The sequence below is a fragment of the Silene latifolia genome, chromosome 6, assembly GCF_048544455.1.
Source record: "Silene latifolia isolate original U9 population chromosome 6, ASM4854445v1, whole genome shotgun sequence".
Classification (NCBI taxonomy): Eukaryota; Viridiplantae; Streptophyta; class Magnoliopsida; order Caryophyllales; family Caryophyllaceae; genus Silene; species Silene latifolia.
The window spans coordinates 10,779,936-10,796,835 of NC_133531.1; the positions used below are offsets into that span (position 1 = coordinate 10,779,936).

The following is a 16,900-nucleotide window of genomic DNA, read 5'->3' on the forward strand; positions in this document are numbered from 1 at the left end:
GATACCCCTGCTTTTCATTTTTATTTCATATTTATTAATAATTTTTAATTACTTTATTGCCACAACATCAAAAATTAACGGCCATTACATTAGGGGTAACATGTGCACAAAAATGAAACCTCAAGTGTATCATAGCAGATTCTTAAACGCATGGTATCATGGAAAATGACAAAATTAAGAGGTAGCCTGAGAAATTTTCGAAAAAAGAATATTACAAAGATAACAAGGCGGTAAAGGATCGAAAAAGTGATGAAAAGAGACGCCAAAATCCTAACACGAACAAAACAAATAGGGTGCGAAATTGGATTGTTTAACAAGGTAATGTTGGTGCTTTTAACTCCATAGTTCGACAAGAACCGTCCTTAATTTCGGCTTTAAATTATGCCATTGTTATTATGATGTGTGTTGCTTATTTACTTGACCTTAAAGTTTGTATTCAAACAACCATCATTATAAAAAGTTAGAAAATGTTGGATGTCAACTTTGGACGGTGCACTGTTTACTGTTTAAGGTGGGTGGAATCATGGAGTAACTATTTTGTTGTTGATGTTCAAGTGAAATTTGGCCACTAGGCCAGCTACTTTGAATGACTAAAACACATAGGAATTCAATGAATCTCTCTAAAATTACATGCAAATCTAGGTAGCACAGACACGGACATGTGACACGGCATTCCATGAAATTTAGGACACGGGACACGTTATTTAAATTTAATAAAATATATATTTTGTAGTTATATATGTGTGATTTTATTTTTGAAAAAGTATTTGATATTAAATTTAAATAAATGAAGGTAAAATTTGACGTTAAATATAACTTATTCTCATTTCTAAAACCAAAAACCAACTTATAATCAATCTATTTCGACATCTCATTACTTGTCTAAAGAACATCATTTGCCCGGCCACCAAATTCAACGATATAACAATTCACGCCATTTACCTTAAATTCAACTTTCCGTTTGAAGGTGTGTCCAAATACCATGGACACGGCTCAAAATACCATGGACACGCGTCGGACACGTGCCCAAATAAAAGATGAAAGTTAGACACGGCTTTACAGATGTCCGACACGTTTTGACGTGTGTCCGACGAGTGTCGTGTCCGACACGGGTGTCCGACACGAGTGCATCGATTATGAGGAGTGCCCGTGCAACCTAGATGCAAATTGATTCGACATTGACTTAACTTGAATCCTTTTTTGTGTGTGTAAATCGAAGTGTCCACCATCGACAATGTGATGTATAATCCTCTTGTCGCTGATGCTCTGACGAAAAGGTAAACGGCTGGCCAAAGAGTTTGCTCTATTCTCATGGCATAGATCGAACCCCTGACCTCGTGGTTAAGGGATGAGGTGAGCAATTACTACACCCAATGTTGTTAGGATCGGGATCCTACTTTGGATCGATGAGTTTACTAGGATCGAATCGATAAAATCGGATCGTAAAATCGTAAGATCCTACAAATTAACTAAAATACATAATTATGGTATCAAAATATGATAAAGATGTCGTGTTTAAATCTCAAAACACTATTTTCTTATCATGGGCCCACCTATTGTTCTATTTTATAGAATTTGCTATCTTAAAGTCGTATATAGACGTTTAGTAACCGAAGAAATTGACATGTTAATAATGTAGGATCGGATCGTATAATCGTAGGATCGTAGAATCGGGTTAAGATTCTACTTTTAAAAAAATTGAGACAAGTTGAATCGTAAGATCTTACAAAATTAAGATCTTACCTAGGATCGGGATCGGTTGGCACTTTATGGATTGTAGAATTGTAAGATCCTACGATCCGGATCGGGAGTTTAACAACAATGACTACACCAAAATCATTTAGTTAACCTAAACCCTTGTAGTTAAGTGTATAACTCTATGGAGCGAGGTGTGCCATGCCATGCCATGTGATGTGCTACAAAAATACACTTTACAAAGGTGGTTTTGTAGGTTATACATACTAACATATTACTAACAATTAACTTAGAATTTTAATTCTTTAATGCACCCAAACAAATTATTTAAATTTATATGGAAATATATAATGTTATACTCCCTCCAATTCACAATAAACCTCTCTATTTCTTTTTTCGTTTATTCACAATAACCTCTCTATTTCTTTTTTTGACAAGTGTTTGTGTGGTCCAAATTTAATTGTATGGTGAGGTAGTGTATTTGTGTGGTCCAAATTTAATTATATGGTGGGGTAGTGTGTTTCCTTAACTTTTGTGCCAAAATGAAATGAGAGGTTTATTGTGAATTGGAAGGAGTATTAGGTACAAATTTCTAGCCATTACGAGTTTCCGATGTGAATTAGACAATTATTATTATAGCTATTTTATTACTCCATGTCTCTATGTTATTATAGATGCCATGAAGCTAACTAGCAATACTCAAAAGAAAAACCTTTAGTAATTTTCAAAAAAAAAAAAAAAAAAAAAAAAAAAAAAAGTTGAAGAAACTAATAAAAAATCAAGTCAAGCATAAACTCATGAGTCATGACTTATCATAAATTGAGGTGGGCATACCTAGAGCTGGACTGTGGACCGGTTTAGCACGGGCCGGGTTGGGGAGTAGGGAGCCTGAGCCCACAATGCGGGCTCTGAGGGTGCGGGCAGTGAGGTGATGGCCCTGAATTGGCCCGATTGGGAAAAATGGGCAGAAAAGGGGGCGGGCTGGGCGGGTTTGGGCAGTGTAAGCCGAGGTAGAGGGAGCCCGGGACCATCCCGGTTATAGGGACGGGCTTGACAGGCCATATGAGCGGGTCATCGGGCCTTGGAATTGTTGGCCCGGTTGGGCGGGCCGCACTCTTGTCCAGCTCTAGGCATACTCAATAATGAAAGATAGAAAAGAACATGAAAGAAAGTACATGTGCACAAAATGTAAGCATTCATAAGTGTGTGTCCTTTATTTTGTTGGTCCATACATAGAATATGGAAGCATGGAGGAGGTGGGTTTTATTATGTGCAATCATACGACAAGATTTGCTTCTCATCCATATGAAATATTTAACCATATGAGACGGTCGCAAATTGTGAGACGACCCCACTACAGACTATAAGTACTTTTTTATTAGCGTTGAACGATAAATTTTACTATAAAAATGGACCGTTTCATAATGTGAAAGCGTGTTATGGCTTGTGACGACCCCAAAATTTAAAAGTCCGACTGTTTTAGGTATAGTTGTTTACTGTTTTTTTTATGGCTTGTGGGGTTAAGATTTATTGTATTCAATGGACAAGTATTGCAAGACGTTGCTGAAATGTCTTTGTTGGCCCAAGTGGCGTAGGGGACATATTTGACTGTAGGAGTGTAGGACCTTTTTTCTTTGTAGTGTTTTCCACATTTCATTTTTTGTACACTTGTACGTAGATTTGGCAATTACATAGCCTGAGTTGGGTCGGGCTAGGTTGTATATTTATGGGTTTTTAGTTAGGTTATTTTGTGTTCGAGTTAATCATTGATGCTGTTAACGTGTTACTGGGTACCACCGTTTAGTACATTGTGGGTGATCATTGTAGGTGACTATGGGTAGCGCAATGCCGCCATCCACATCACTTGAACTCCTGTTTATAAATCCTTTGTTATTTGGTACTCCGTAGTAGAGGTGTACAGTGGGTCGGGCCAGTACGGGCTGGGCTGGGCCAAGGGGCGAGTTGGGCTGGGTGGGTGCGGCACTGACCCGACACTAAATAAGGGTCCTGACCCGACACTAAATGAGGGTCGGGCCAGTTTTGCCTCGCACTAAACCGGCCTACTCAGTAACGGGCTAGTGCCGGGCCGGGCTGAGCCTCTATTTTTTTTATTGTGTTTGGACCGGGCCGGGCCGAGGAAGTCATGTAATTAGCCCGGCACTAGGGGATGACCGGGCTGGGCCGTGTGCTGACCGGGCCACCTTTTTTCGGCCCACATATCCGGGCTGGGCTGGCTAGCCCGCTATCTTGTACACCTCTACTCCGTAGTAGAGCTGGCCATCAGCACGGGTTGACCCGACCCGACCCGATCTTATCTTGGCCCGGATCCTAAATTTCCAGCCTGGACCACCATTTCAGTAAAAAGAAAAAAAAAATACACACGCCCGCCAGCGCAGCCCGCCCGCCACCCATCACGTGTCTCGCCCGGGTCAAACATACTCCCAGCCCGGCCAAACCCAGCCCTCCCCCTGGCCGGTTCAGGGCCTGACCAGAAGAGCCCAGCCCGACTCGAATCTGGCCCGAAGACGGGTCTACTCCGTAGTACATTGCAAATCAGGTGCAATTATAACTTTAATCGTCTTGGGCGATATTAGGTTGGATCATTTTGGTGTCGGTTGTTTCGGATCGATCAAATGATTGGTCATTCAGGAATCAGGTTTTATGTTTAGACACAACTACATGTGCTGTACAGATGAACAAGCTTACATGATATTTAATTGAGAACTTGGGCAACTAAGAAATGGCACAGAGAATATAAAACGACGCATGGGCGTGTAGTCAAGATATGTGAGCCCAACTGCTTTGATAATAAAAATGAAACCATAACTACAGGACGACGACACCTGCGAAGCAAAACCATGGTTGATACCGTGGCTACTTCAATCAAAAAAGGGCGACAACCTCATTCCACACGTTATAGACCAAATTTAATGATCGGAAGATTAACAATATTGTCACAGCTGTTTAAGAATCTGGAGAAGTTGATTACTGCCATTATGAAAACAATGTGCGAAAGACGAAAAGTAGCAATTCAGAAAAGTGCCCAAAATTTCATTTTTCATTGTATCCTCTCATTAAATACAAAGGCAATAGTAAAACATACTAGTACATACAAATATTTCCGAACACATTTCCCCCAAACGAGGGAAAGGCACACTATTGAGAAAATACTTAATCTGGTTTTCTTCTGGATGATCGTCTTAGATGTACACCTGATTTACCGTTATCCAAGGGGTTAGCCATTCCTAATCTTTTGGCGTCAATCTCACTACCACTAATATTTACTACTCGTGCATTCCTAACTTGACTACTACTGTTAGAATTCAAAAATGTGACACCACAAGGCTCGTTGTGTGCTTTGCCGTTGTCAGTCTGGAGAACATTATGTTCAGGAAAGGCTGAAGCGTACCTCTTGGAATTGGAAAGAGGAGAACGCTTCATGTATAGGGGAGAAGACGAAGAAGATGAGGAAGATGAGGTGTCTAAATCTGATGACCTGGAAAACCCATTGTTACCAAAGAAAAACTCGGAAAATTCATCTGTGCTATTTGATTCTCGAGAGCTGTCGGTGCTAGTTGATACATCTGAATGACTAAACACCGAAGAGTTGTCACTTGAAGAGTCGGCCTCAAGAATGTTGGGTAGCGGGTGCCTGGTTTCATCTCGAGGAATATAAGCAAGATTTACCTTGTTTGTAATCTTGCTTGATAAATCACGGGAAATCATGCTTCTAATGGATTTAGGAGCACGCGGTGAGCACCTGCAACGAGCGTACACATCAGCTGATCAGCACCAAATGGACGTGAAAGAACGTCCTAATAAAAAGGTTAATGTTTTATTGAACACTGGTTTATATTGAACTCCAGGTTAATGGATTTCTTGGTAACGAAGTAACGAAATGCCGGAGTTCAAACTCAGATAGTATAAGATTATATACAACACAGCGCCAGATGATGACCATGTTTATACTGAGAAATATATACCAAACTTTCCAAAATCTGTGAGGTAAACGAGATTAATGTTCCAAGATAATTGAGACCAGAAAACTATTACTAATATAAGTGTCTCAAATCTAATATTGCCAAAATCTAATGCTAGATTAAGTTGATAATACCTCGAGTAAAAGAGCATGTATGCGCCCATATTCAGCACTTCATCCAAATCCACAGGCTTCACCTGTTCCAACAAACAACACATCGTAATAAGCTTCATGGTGCATGAATTGTCACGAGCCATGAGACCAATTATAATAATTGTCATCTTTTCCGACACTTATAAGGTGTTGTAAAACGCTTCAATTGGTAAATCAGGTTTACAGAAAAACTAACATTATAACTAATTTTTTAGAAAAAAATAAAATAAAGAAAAACAGCAAATACATCTTGAAAACATTTCCACTCATAAAACATAAGAATGCGCAGAATTCATACCGTGCTGTCATCAATCTTGAACCACTTGTTCTGGGCATTTCGAACGTAACAAACATAATGACCCGTGAAGGATGCGTTCATAGTATCCAAGTGAACCACGGCTCCATAAAGTCTATAAACTGGTGCTTTGTCGCTTCCTATCCTCATATATGGGGCAAGGTTTAGTATCTCCGGGAATCGGATTGACTTATTGAGTTTCCCAAATCTACCTGACTGGAAAATAGAAAAAAATGGTAATGTAATAAGGAATTGATTACAAACATGAGATAGAAAAACCTTGCAAGGTATGTAAACAAATTATCAGAACTTACTTGAAACCGTTTCAATGCAATTGTAAGAATATTGGGAGCCTCCAATATGTCCAATTTCTTCTTTGCTTTCTCATAAGATTGACACCTATATGAAATAAATAGTTCAGATGTGACTTTTCTGCAAAAATAAATTAGGAAATTCATGTCCATCTTTCCCTGTCATGAGATTTACTCACACTTGACCGAAAGACTAGCATTTGTCGACATATTACAAGGCTTGTAAAATGATACTGTATGAAATACAACAATCAGAAAATTTAAAATGTACACATTCTGTAATGATTTGTCTAAATGATCACTTTCTATACTTAATAAGGTAACAAAATAGAGGGCAAGATTTACAGTACTTTCCTTGTTTCCTTCCAGTGAGCCTTAACCGTAAGTGATTTACCTTAACTATCAGGGTGTCATATATTAAGTGTCATATATTAATACTCTATCTGCCTCGAGTTAAAAACACATGGATTAAAAGAAAAAAAAATGCCTTGTAGCCGTCAACTAAGGACTAACATGTTAAAAGAATACGCACAAAGCTAAGTTTCTCCATATTTTCAAACCACACTAACACAGTAACACATAGAGATGCCCAAAATTTAGACCAAAGAACAGTCAAAAGGCAAAACCACCAACCTGCCACAGTGATACTTGTTTTCTCCATCAAGACTCTCAGTTCGTGTGAACTGTCGCAAAGCATCTTCCAAGGTCTCTATATCTCCTTCAATCTCCACGGTCAAATCCATCATTCTTTCCTGCTTCACAGATTTTCCGTTGCACCTTGTGCATTTGATCTGCAACAAGAGAGAGAAAAAAAAAGACGAGGAGAAGTGTTAAAAGGGTATTTTGCCAGCAAAGTAAAACTAGTAGGTTGCACCACTCCTTGTACAACATTGCTACCTTTGAGCGAAGATAACCTCCAAAAGTGAGCCCTGTTAATGTTGTTTCTTCTTCCAGCGAGCTAAAATCCTTCACCTCTGCTTCTCGGAGGCAGATAGATTGCATTGTTTCAATAGCATACCTATAAAGAAATATCCAGTCAGTCACATTTTATACATTCTTACCTCTCCGATTATGAAAGTGCAAATGTAATAGCTTACCTTAGAAACTCATGAGCATCTTCTTCCCTTCCATTAGTAAGACGGCTACCAAGCTTGTGTATTTGAGATAATATGCCTATAGGAGATTGTGGATACCCGAACTCCTTTGCCTTCAAAACCAACCTTTCAAACTCACAAGTGAAGCACCATTCTTTTCTCACACCTGTCAAAACGGATTCAAATTTGAGAGGGGTCCAATCAAATAAGGTAGGAAAAGTGAAAGGCGAGCATGAACTGTAAAAGATAGAATCGTGTCGGACACTTACATGCTTTGGAATGAAGTCCTTGAAGAAAATACGCAGTGAGCGGAGGAGTAAATGTCAAACATTGTAGTACAGCATTGGCATAGCAGCTAGAGGGAAAAAAAATTTAGATCAGAATAGGTGATAATTCACAAAATAAATGAATACAGTAATGAACTATACCCATAGCTCCGGACATTTTCAATTAAGATACAAACTAACGGGTTTGACATTCTATCCTATGTGAAGCACCCAGGGGTGTCGGGACCCAAGGGGCATTACACAATTATAGGAAATTGGGAAAACAAAAAGGATTATTTCATGGGAATAATCCATCCTATGGGTGCCCTGCAAATATCACTCCATCCTATCAGTAATTCTAATTAAATCCATCCTATCCACCATTCTTTACATATCAGTCTCAGGAGACGGGCAACCTGAACAACAGGTCACCCTTGTTATTTTTAGGTTAAAAGCACTGAATTGTGTTCAATACACTTTAAACACGCTAAACACACTTCTCCATCATCTTCCTTCTTTACCAGTCTTCAAACCACTAACCTTAATATTCAAACTATCAAAACTCAATGGACCCATATATACCAACATTCCCATAATATACAAAAAGCACCTTTTTTTCTCGGAAGAAAACTCTGCAATCACCATGTACACCACCTGTTTGACGAAATGCCTCTTACAACTCTATATTTTATGGTGAAAATCGAGTAATGGGTAAGTTAGTGTTTGAGGAAATAATTAATGGTTTTCTGATTGAATTGAGAAATTCAGAAAATAATTAAGAGTGAGTGTGAAAGTAGTGTAAAGAGTAGAATAAAGGTGTGTTGTAAGAGGCAAAAGATGAATATAAAAAGTGTGTATTGAAGAATTACACTAGTAAAATTGGCAACATAAACGTCCACCAATTTCAAGAAAACCCAAAGAGTAGGTGAGGAAGAATGATGGATAAATCAAAAACAATCAGAGCATGTGGATTGACCACCACCAGATGACGATCCATTGATAAAATCCGGAAATCTATATGCAAACGAGAGCAATCCGAAAAGCAATTTCAATATGCAAGCTACAGATTATTAATGGTGTGCAATAATTTCCAATTTATTAGTATGTGATACTATGGAATCTTCAAGGAGGAGTACAGCGAGAAGCTTTCAATGGGAAAAGAAAATGGAAATTCAGGGCTTGTAATTAAGAAATGGTACCCAATATTAAAGTAAAAAAAAAGCTATTTGCTTATTGAAATTGCTTGTAATTAAGAAATGGTACCCAATATTAAGAAATGCAGAGGAAGAATAAGGGAGTAGGAGAATCAAGAGAACAAAAAGGAGAACACAAATGTTGAAGAAAGATGGAGAAGATGTACAGAAATGAAGTAAATCAGTCGAATAAGGAGGAGAGAGAATGTAACCTAAAGTAACCGGTTATATGTTTAAGTGAGTTTGTTATGGGAAGAATGGTAGATAGGATGGATTTAATTGGAATTACCTATAGGATGGAGTGTTATTTGCAGGGCACCCATAGGACGGATTATTCCCATGAAATAATCCAAACAAAAAAGCACCTTGGTGTACAAACTACAAATATTGGATCTGGTATCTACAATGCAAAGGTGAGCCTCGAAATCTATACAACACTAGATAAAGAGATAAGTTACAAGAAAGCACGAACAAAAAATCACCTGTTGCCACAATTTATTAGGCCACATGGAAGAAAATCCACCTTGTTCCAATGATAGAGCTTAACAAATGAATCATAAGCAACCACTGCCTGCCAAATCCACATTTTAATCAGTACCAGCAGAATCATATAAAGCAAAATGAAAAAAAGGTACATGCCCACAGCACCAACCTTCTTGCCATCGTTTACAGCACCATCACCCTGTTTTGATGACCTTGGAGCTCTAAGCTGCTCAACAACTTTCAGCATAGATGATTTCCGGCCAATAGAAGCACTTTCTGTAGATCTAGCTACTTGAGAGGGTAAAGCAGCGTTACCAACAGCTTTTTCAGGCTTTGTAGCCAGTGCAGAATGCCACTTCAAGTCAGATGATGAAAAAACATCTGACTGCTCTGGAGAAAACCCCGCCTTTTGGGATGCCAGCGACGGTTGAGTGTCGTGGTTATTGTTCTCCAAGTCATTTGCTCTAGGGGAACTAGATGGCAAGCTAATACCTACTGAAGTATCGGATACAAGATTAAACTTAACATGACGTTCATTAGCCCCTGTTGTCCTGGTGCCAGGCTCCTTCGAACTCAAGAATGTCGAGTTCTGACGTCTTATTGCGGCCGCAGACTCCTTGTTGGAAGTCCATGCTGCACGAGGATTATTATGTACTGTGTCAGACTGCACAGTGGACTTCAAGTTTGGAAGTTTTTCGGGACCAGCTCCAACAGGTTTATGCTTGACATTGTTATTAGGAACATATGTCGTGGTTCTGCTAGTGTCAAGAATTCCATCCCAGAAACCAGTTGTAGAAACCGTAGGCTCAACAACATTCGTGACAGAGTGACTAACCCTCAAACTTGAAGAATGTATCTTCCCACTGGGATTGTCATCCCTTAGATCATGTGAAGCATAAACACCACCAGCAGAATCCACCCTTGTATAAGACTTCATGTAGGACTTCTCTTCCAGGGGATTAATTTGCTCCATTTGCCCATCACTTGTAGCAGTCTCAAAGTTTTCAAATGTGGAAGATGAATCGCATGACTCAGAAATAAGATTGTGTACAGAGTCATCATCTGAGGAAGAATCGTTGATGCATGTGTCACGACCAGGGAAAGCAGGAGGCAGTCGAAATGATACTGCACTGTTGTGATGTACTGAGAATGGATGGGATTCCTCTACACATACATTACTGTCAATTGCAGCATCCCCATCCTTTGCAGATATGTATGGAGAAGAGAATGCAGCAGTTTCGCCGTGTTCATCACCTGGTAATCCATCAATGTCAATCTGGGTTCCATGTTCATCAGAGTAAGGCTGGTTTAAAGCATTTCCTGAGAAACTACTGGCTTCATCATTTATCTCAGAGTTGGCCGGCGATGGATAACATTCATCCTTGTGACCTTGTCTCCAATCAACGATTTGGCACTTGCCAGAACTGAAATTTTACAGATAATGCAAAAATAATGTTAATGTTTATCTTATAAGCTTAAACTACCCTCTTGTTTTTTTCTTTTCAGAGGAAACGGATTGTAAAGCTAAAACTGATCGAATGAACACGCAGGAAAGAACCTACTGATTTTATTAACAGAGCCAGCACATAAATATAACACTCTAAAAGTCAAGCATTAACAAGAGCCGTAACAAATCATGTGGAAAAAAACCGAAGACAGGGTCAAACCACATGAGACTGCATTCCTGATTTTTCATGGAAGATTCCACTTATTTATATCAAGGGTTTTTTGATAACTACTACCTTTGTATTACCCTGTTTTAAGAACTACTACCAAAATAATTTTCGTTTAAAAACTACTACCTGTAAGTTTGATTTTTTTAAAAAACACTACCAAATTTCATCCAAACTCAATAAAACACAATCTCAGCCATTTATTTTTGAATTTCCATCCTAAGTTGTTATTTTTATACCTTAAACTAGTTAATTTGATGACGTTTAAGCAACTTTTTTACCTTAATTACGTTAGATAGGTGAATTAGATGAAGCTAATTTAAAGTAAATTTGCCCCAAAATGATTGGCAAACAGTAGTATTAGTAGTGCTAAAGGGGTAAAGTTTACAACTTAAGATGAAAATTCAAAAATAAATGGTTAAAATTGTGTTTTATTGGGTTTAGATGAGATTTGGTAGTGTTTTTAAAAAAAATCAAACTTACAGGTAGTAGTTTTTAAACGAAAACTATTTTGGTAGTAGTTCTCAAAACCGTGTAATACAAAGGTAGTAGTTATCAAAAAACCCTTATATCAATTACACATTGGATCTCACTATCAAACTCAAATTTGTAGAGGTATTCAATACTACGAACAACCATGCTTATCACCACTATCAAGCTTTTGGCCGGATGAGTCAAACCAAGGTGCTAAGTATTACACAAAACAACAAGAAAGGTAAGTAACAAACAAAGGATAGTCAGCTAGTCAAACAGACCAGAAATATTTAGTATCCCGCATAAAAGCCACAAAGCTATATTACCGAGGATGATACATTTCATCTACTAAGGCTACAAATTTCCCAAATTGCAGTCAAATTTGGAAACTTCAGAATCAGTTTTCCTGACAGCTGATCCCTCAAATCACGAATCACACTAAAGCTCAAAATAACCTCAAATCCATTTCCTAGAACCGTCAACAGCCTCATGACACTACTTTTTCCTAACAACCACGAAAAAACACAAATTGCAGTTGACTTCAGCTTCAAGATTGTTCTTTCATTTACACACAGTGCTTCAAAACTGTTCTTAAGAAACCCAGACGATCATTAAATATAGAACCTTGAAAAACAACGTGATTTTTTCAGTGTAATATTTGTTGATGCCGAAAATCAACCTACTTAACTAGCACGAAATAGCACACCCTTAATCCCAACAAATAGGAATAAACCTTCAATGACAGTGACTCGCAACAACTCCAACACCTCACACTAAATCCCAACAATCACAGCAAAATTTCCAATTAAAGCAACAAAATTTCAGAATTTGACCTAAAATAGCAAAAAACTTCATAAATTCCTCATCTAAGAGCACACGAAATTCATAATCTCTCAAAACTACAATGGTTCAACTCAAATTTGTCTAGGAATTGAATAGTCCGAATGTGCTGCATTATCAAGCCTTTGGTCGGATGAGTCAAACCGAGGTGATAAGTAGGTAAACAACAAGAAAGGTAAGTAACAAACAAAGGATAGCCAGCGACAAGCAATACTTCATATCTCGAATAATTTGGAGGATGATACGTTTCATCTACTAAGGCTACAAAATTCCTGTATTGCAGTCAAATTTGGAAACATCAGAATTGGTTTTCCTCAACCAATGATCCCTCAAATCACAGATCACACTAATGTCAAAATAACACCAAATCCATTTCCTAGAATCCAATTAACAGCCTCGTAAAACTACTTTTTTCCTAACAGTCGCGATAAACACAAATTGCAGTTGTCTTCATCTCCAAGATTATTCCTTTACTTCCTCACGGTGCTTCAAAACTGCCCTTAAGAAACCGTTAGTCATTCTACTCTAATCTCTACGATCACTATACATAAACCTCGAAAAATTGCGAGATTTTCAGTGCATTATTTGTTGATGCCGAAAATCAACCTACTTAATTAGCAATCAATAGCACATCCTTAATCCTAACAATAGTAACAAATAGGAATAAACCTTCAACGACAATGACTCCCAACAACCCCATCAATTCCTCGCACTAAATCCTAAAAACTGCAACATAATTTCCAATTAAAGCAACAAAATTTCAGAATTTGACCTAAAATAGCAACTTCCTTCATAAATTTCTCGTCTAAAATCACACAAAATCCGAAATCTCTCAAAATTACAATAATTCATCTCTATCTCCAATCTCAACCTAACTAATCAACATCATCACATCTCCTATTTGACTAACAACAAACAGAATTCCTAGCAATCAATACAACAATACGTCAATTTGATTGTATACGTTTTTCAAAATACGCGACAAAATAACAACTAAATACCGAAAAACATACCAGTAATGAACCGACTTGCATCTAGAGCATCGATTCGATGTAGGAGTAAAACAAACAGCGCAAACACGGCTCCTCGGAACCACCGCGCGCGTAGGAGGCTTCAACGGCGCCGTTTCTGCAGCAAAAAAGCTGATATTGGTATCGATATAGGCTTGATCGTCTTCTTCGCCAGCTAAAACAATAAGTCGGTTGATCTCTCCTTTGGCGACCTCGAGCCGCCATTTACGCCGGAGAAATAACCCAAACACCGGAAAAACAACAAAAATTAAAACGACAGCTACACGAAACCCTAATTCCCCAGGTACAAGCATTTATTACTGACATCACAGCTCATAAAACCCTAATTTTGTCCCACAAATCAACTTCCATATAATTATGATTCGAATTGCAGTAATTTGAATTAAAATTGCTCAAATTAGACGATAAATTGCATGCAAAAGAGGGGTAAATTGTTGAACAAGTATGGAATTGAATTGAAATTGAGTGAAGGAAAGTGTAAGTGATTGGATTGTTTGTGTGCGGAAATTGTGAGATCGAAAATTTAGGAAATAATAATAATAATCGGAATAATAATAAGAATAATAATAAGAAAAATTTGTTAGTGAATACGTATGTTATAGAAGGGACGAAATTTGGAAAGGGAAATAATATTAATGCCGTGTGTATTGGATTTGGGGTTGAGAAAGAAAGAATATCAACTATTGGAGGCAAAGAATTTTGTTTGGATGTATACGTGTGACCTCATTTTTCTTTATTTTTTTTGTTACGACTTGGTATTGGACTTGTTTGACGGTTAGTTTTATTTTTGTTTAATTATGACAAAGGGGTTATGCACTTATGCGGCCATTGGTTTCAAGTTTTTAAAGTCGGTAAAAGTTGATCCGATTTGAGTCGTCTGAAATTTAACTTGATATAATCTGAAAAACGGGTGAGGCAAAACAATCCAAATCGGGATCAAAGCGACAATCGAAAACTATCTTATTTGTCTCAATCGAAACGACTCAACCGACACGTGATTCGATATCAAGTATTATCAACTAAACATGATTTTGACTCGGTAACAAAATTGGCCGATATCAACTCAACCTATAGCCTGATATCAACTCAACCCGATTTTTGATCCAATTTTGACGCGACAATAAAAAACATCCTTATTTAAATTGTTTTTAACATGAATTCTCAACTAAATTAAGATAAAATATATATTTGTAATCTGACGTAATAGTGACTGAATTGAACTGGTCCGAATTATCACCCGATTATGACTGACGACAATGAATGGACATGAACCAAGACCAACCCGAACTCGTGTGTTAATTAACCCGACACAACCGAGGAATCGATATGACTCGACGCATTAACCCGACCCATAATCGCCCGAGTGAGAACCGATCGCCACCTCTAGTTTTAACAAGCTCGAACTTTAGAAATCGTAGGTAGTAAATAAATAACTCGAAATTTATACCAACATAATGTATGAAGTGACTTAACTACTCCATTGGTCATTGGAAATTCATGTGAAATTTAATTCCTACATGGATATCAAACACTTTTCACAAATTTACTTGAATTGGATGAGAAAACTTAATTTTCATGAATTGTAAGTTTTTAGAAAAACCAAGTTTCTTCATCAAACCAAACGAACTAATAATCAAAAGCCTTTGATGCAACTCTCTACGAGTAATATATCTACACTCGTCTTCCAGAACTGCCACTTCATTTTACATCATGTCCTCATGATGGAAACAAAGAGAAATTACTAATTTACTACTTGAAATAGATGCGGACTTTAATTTAGGGAAAATATAATGTCACTCCGAAATTACTTATGCCACTCATGTTCGTGAGACGGTGAATAGGAACATGCCCTTAGACCTAATTTGTATTGTTGTGACATTAACAAAAAGCAATGAATTGACATTATCATCTTTCTTGACACAATAATAAGGGTGTTATGGACTAGACTACTATGAAAGTTACGTACCACACGTCTGCTCGGTGATATCATCTCATTATTATTATGAAATTAGTTACTCTACTATAGTACATACAATCAACCGTCCTGGTGACCTAATACAGACATGGAGCTATCAATATTATGCGTCATTAAATAGGCAAAATACTACCAAAAAGTTGGTGGTGTGAGTGGTAAGCGCCTCATCTCTTAAACAAGTGGTCGGGGGTTCGATTCTCGACTCTTGCGAATGAAAAAGCCAAACTTGGGAAGGGTCAACCCATTAAATTGCCTTTCGCACCGATCGAAGGAGACGGGTTTCGGAGGGATCTCTCCAACAAAAAAAAAAAAAATTAGGCAAAATACTAATCTCCAATGTTATTCCAAGTCTAATTCAATGCTATTCCATGAGTAGTCTATACGTGTGCTTTTTGTCCGACTTGCTATGTACGTATAACAGGCAGCAAGAGGGATGACTTGCTCTTGACAACATACAACATGCTCCCTGCACCACTCAATTAATTTTTTACATTTTCCCGAAATTATGCAAGGGGAACATAAATATTTAAAAGAAAACATATATTTTTTGACGTATACTTACTAATAATACTTGTATTGATGGATTAACTAATTTGCTATCATCAATCTTTTTTTCATTTGTATTTTGTACCTAATAATTGTCAACTTTGTAGTCAACACCTAACAAACTTAATTCTTAAGGCCATGAAAAGATTAGCTTTAATTTTACTCGTAAGAATATAATTTGTTCCTTCTCCATGCAACGCTTAAAGCTAAACCTCAATGTATGAAGGCTACCTTTAATTAAACACGTTATTTTTAGGGTTGACCCCATTTAAAATTCATATTTGTAGGGACATTACATTTTTCTCAACTTTCATATTATATTCCAAAAAATATAAATATATAATATGTCAATGCGGAGTACCCGTTTCTCTACTCAATCAATAATAATGGTATAAAATCATTTTACAGCACATAACAATAAAACCGTCGCCAAAAATCTTGTTTCAGATGGCCACTTTTCATCTGAAGTTTTATACGGACATACCTAACCATTTTTTTGTTAAATGTAGCCATAATGATATTATTCAGTGTTACAACTTATGGTAACTTGTGTTTTTTAATAGTGGTTACATTTGACCGTAAAATGGTTACAAAATCTCGTCTTTTCCGTCTGAAGCAAAACCAACTGAACCGTCTCATATTAATTAGATTCCCATACAAGGAAGACATTAAATTGAGGTGAGTAGCGCGAGGTTGACGGTTAACAAGGAGGATGAAAAGTCACACTCCAATTTCCTAAATGTACTAATGACACAGGTGGAATTTTGTCATCTTTATGCATTTCTGACTCACTTGACCTTAATTTTCAAGACTTTGACAGTAAATTTTAGGAAACGTACCGCTCCGTTTTGGGTAATTTTCATTTTGGTGGGACCATCTAGGTAACTTCAAT

General features: G+C 37.5%; 1 protein-coding gene across 1 annotated transcript; it reads right to left on the bottom strand.

Annotated features, from left to right (window-relative positions):
- Window positions 1-4,721: 4,721 nt before the first annotated feature.
- LOC141586303 (ubiquitin carboxyl-terminal hydrolase 16) lies at window positions 4,722-14,192 on the bottom strand. Its single transcript, XM_074407487.1, has 11 exons — window positions 13,470-14,192; window positions 9,639-10,893; window positions 9,469-9,557; window positions 7,797-7,882; window positions 7,531-7,693; window positions 7,331-7,451; window positions 7,067-7,224; window positions 6,437-6,521; window positions 6,126-6,338; window positions 5,810-5,871; window positions 4,722-5,455 (listed from the first exon to the last, which is right to left on the bottom strand). The coding sequence occupies exons 1-11, from the start codon at window positions 13,778-13,780 to the stop codon at window positions 4,867-4,869; spliced, it is 3,132 nt and encodes a 1,043-aa protein (XP_074263588.1). The 5' UTR covers window positions 13,781-14,192; the 3' UTR covers window positions 4,722-4,866.
- Between the last annotated feature and the right edge of the window lie 2,708 nt (window positions 14,193-16,900).

Excerpts from the sequence above, each read along its gene's own strand:
- LOC141586303 (XM_074407487.1), bottom strand. The coding sequence starts at position 13,780 with ATGCTTGTACCTGGGGAATTAGGGTTTCGTGTAGCTGTCGTTTTAATT. Across the intron at positions 7,694-7,796 it reads AGGACTTCATTCCAAAGCAT|GTGTGAGAAAAGAATGGTGC; the intron begins GTAAGTGTCCGA and ends CCGTTTTGACAG. Across the intron at positions 6,522-7,066 it reads AACAAGTATCACTGTGGCAG|GTGTCAATCTTATGAGAAAG; the intron begins GTTGGTGGTTTT and ends TATTTCATATAG.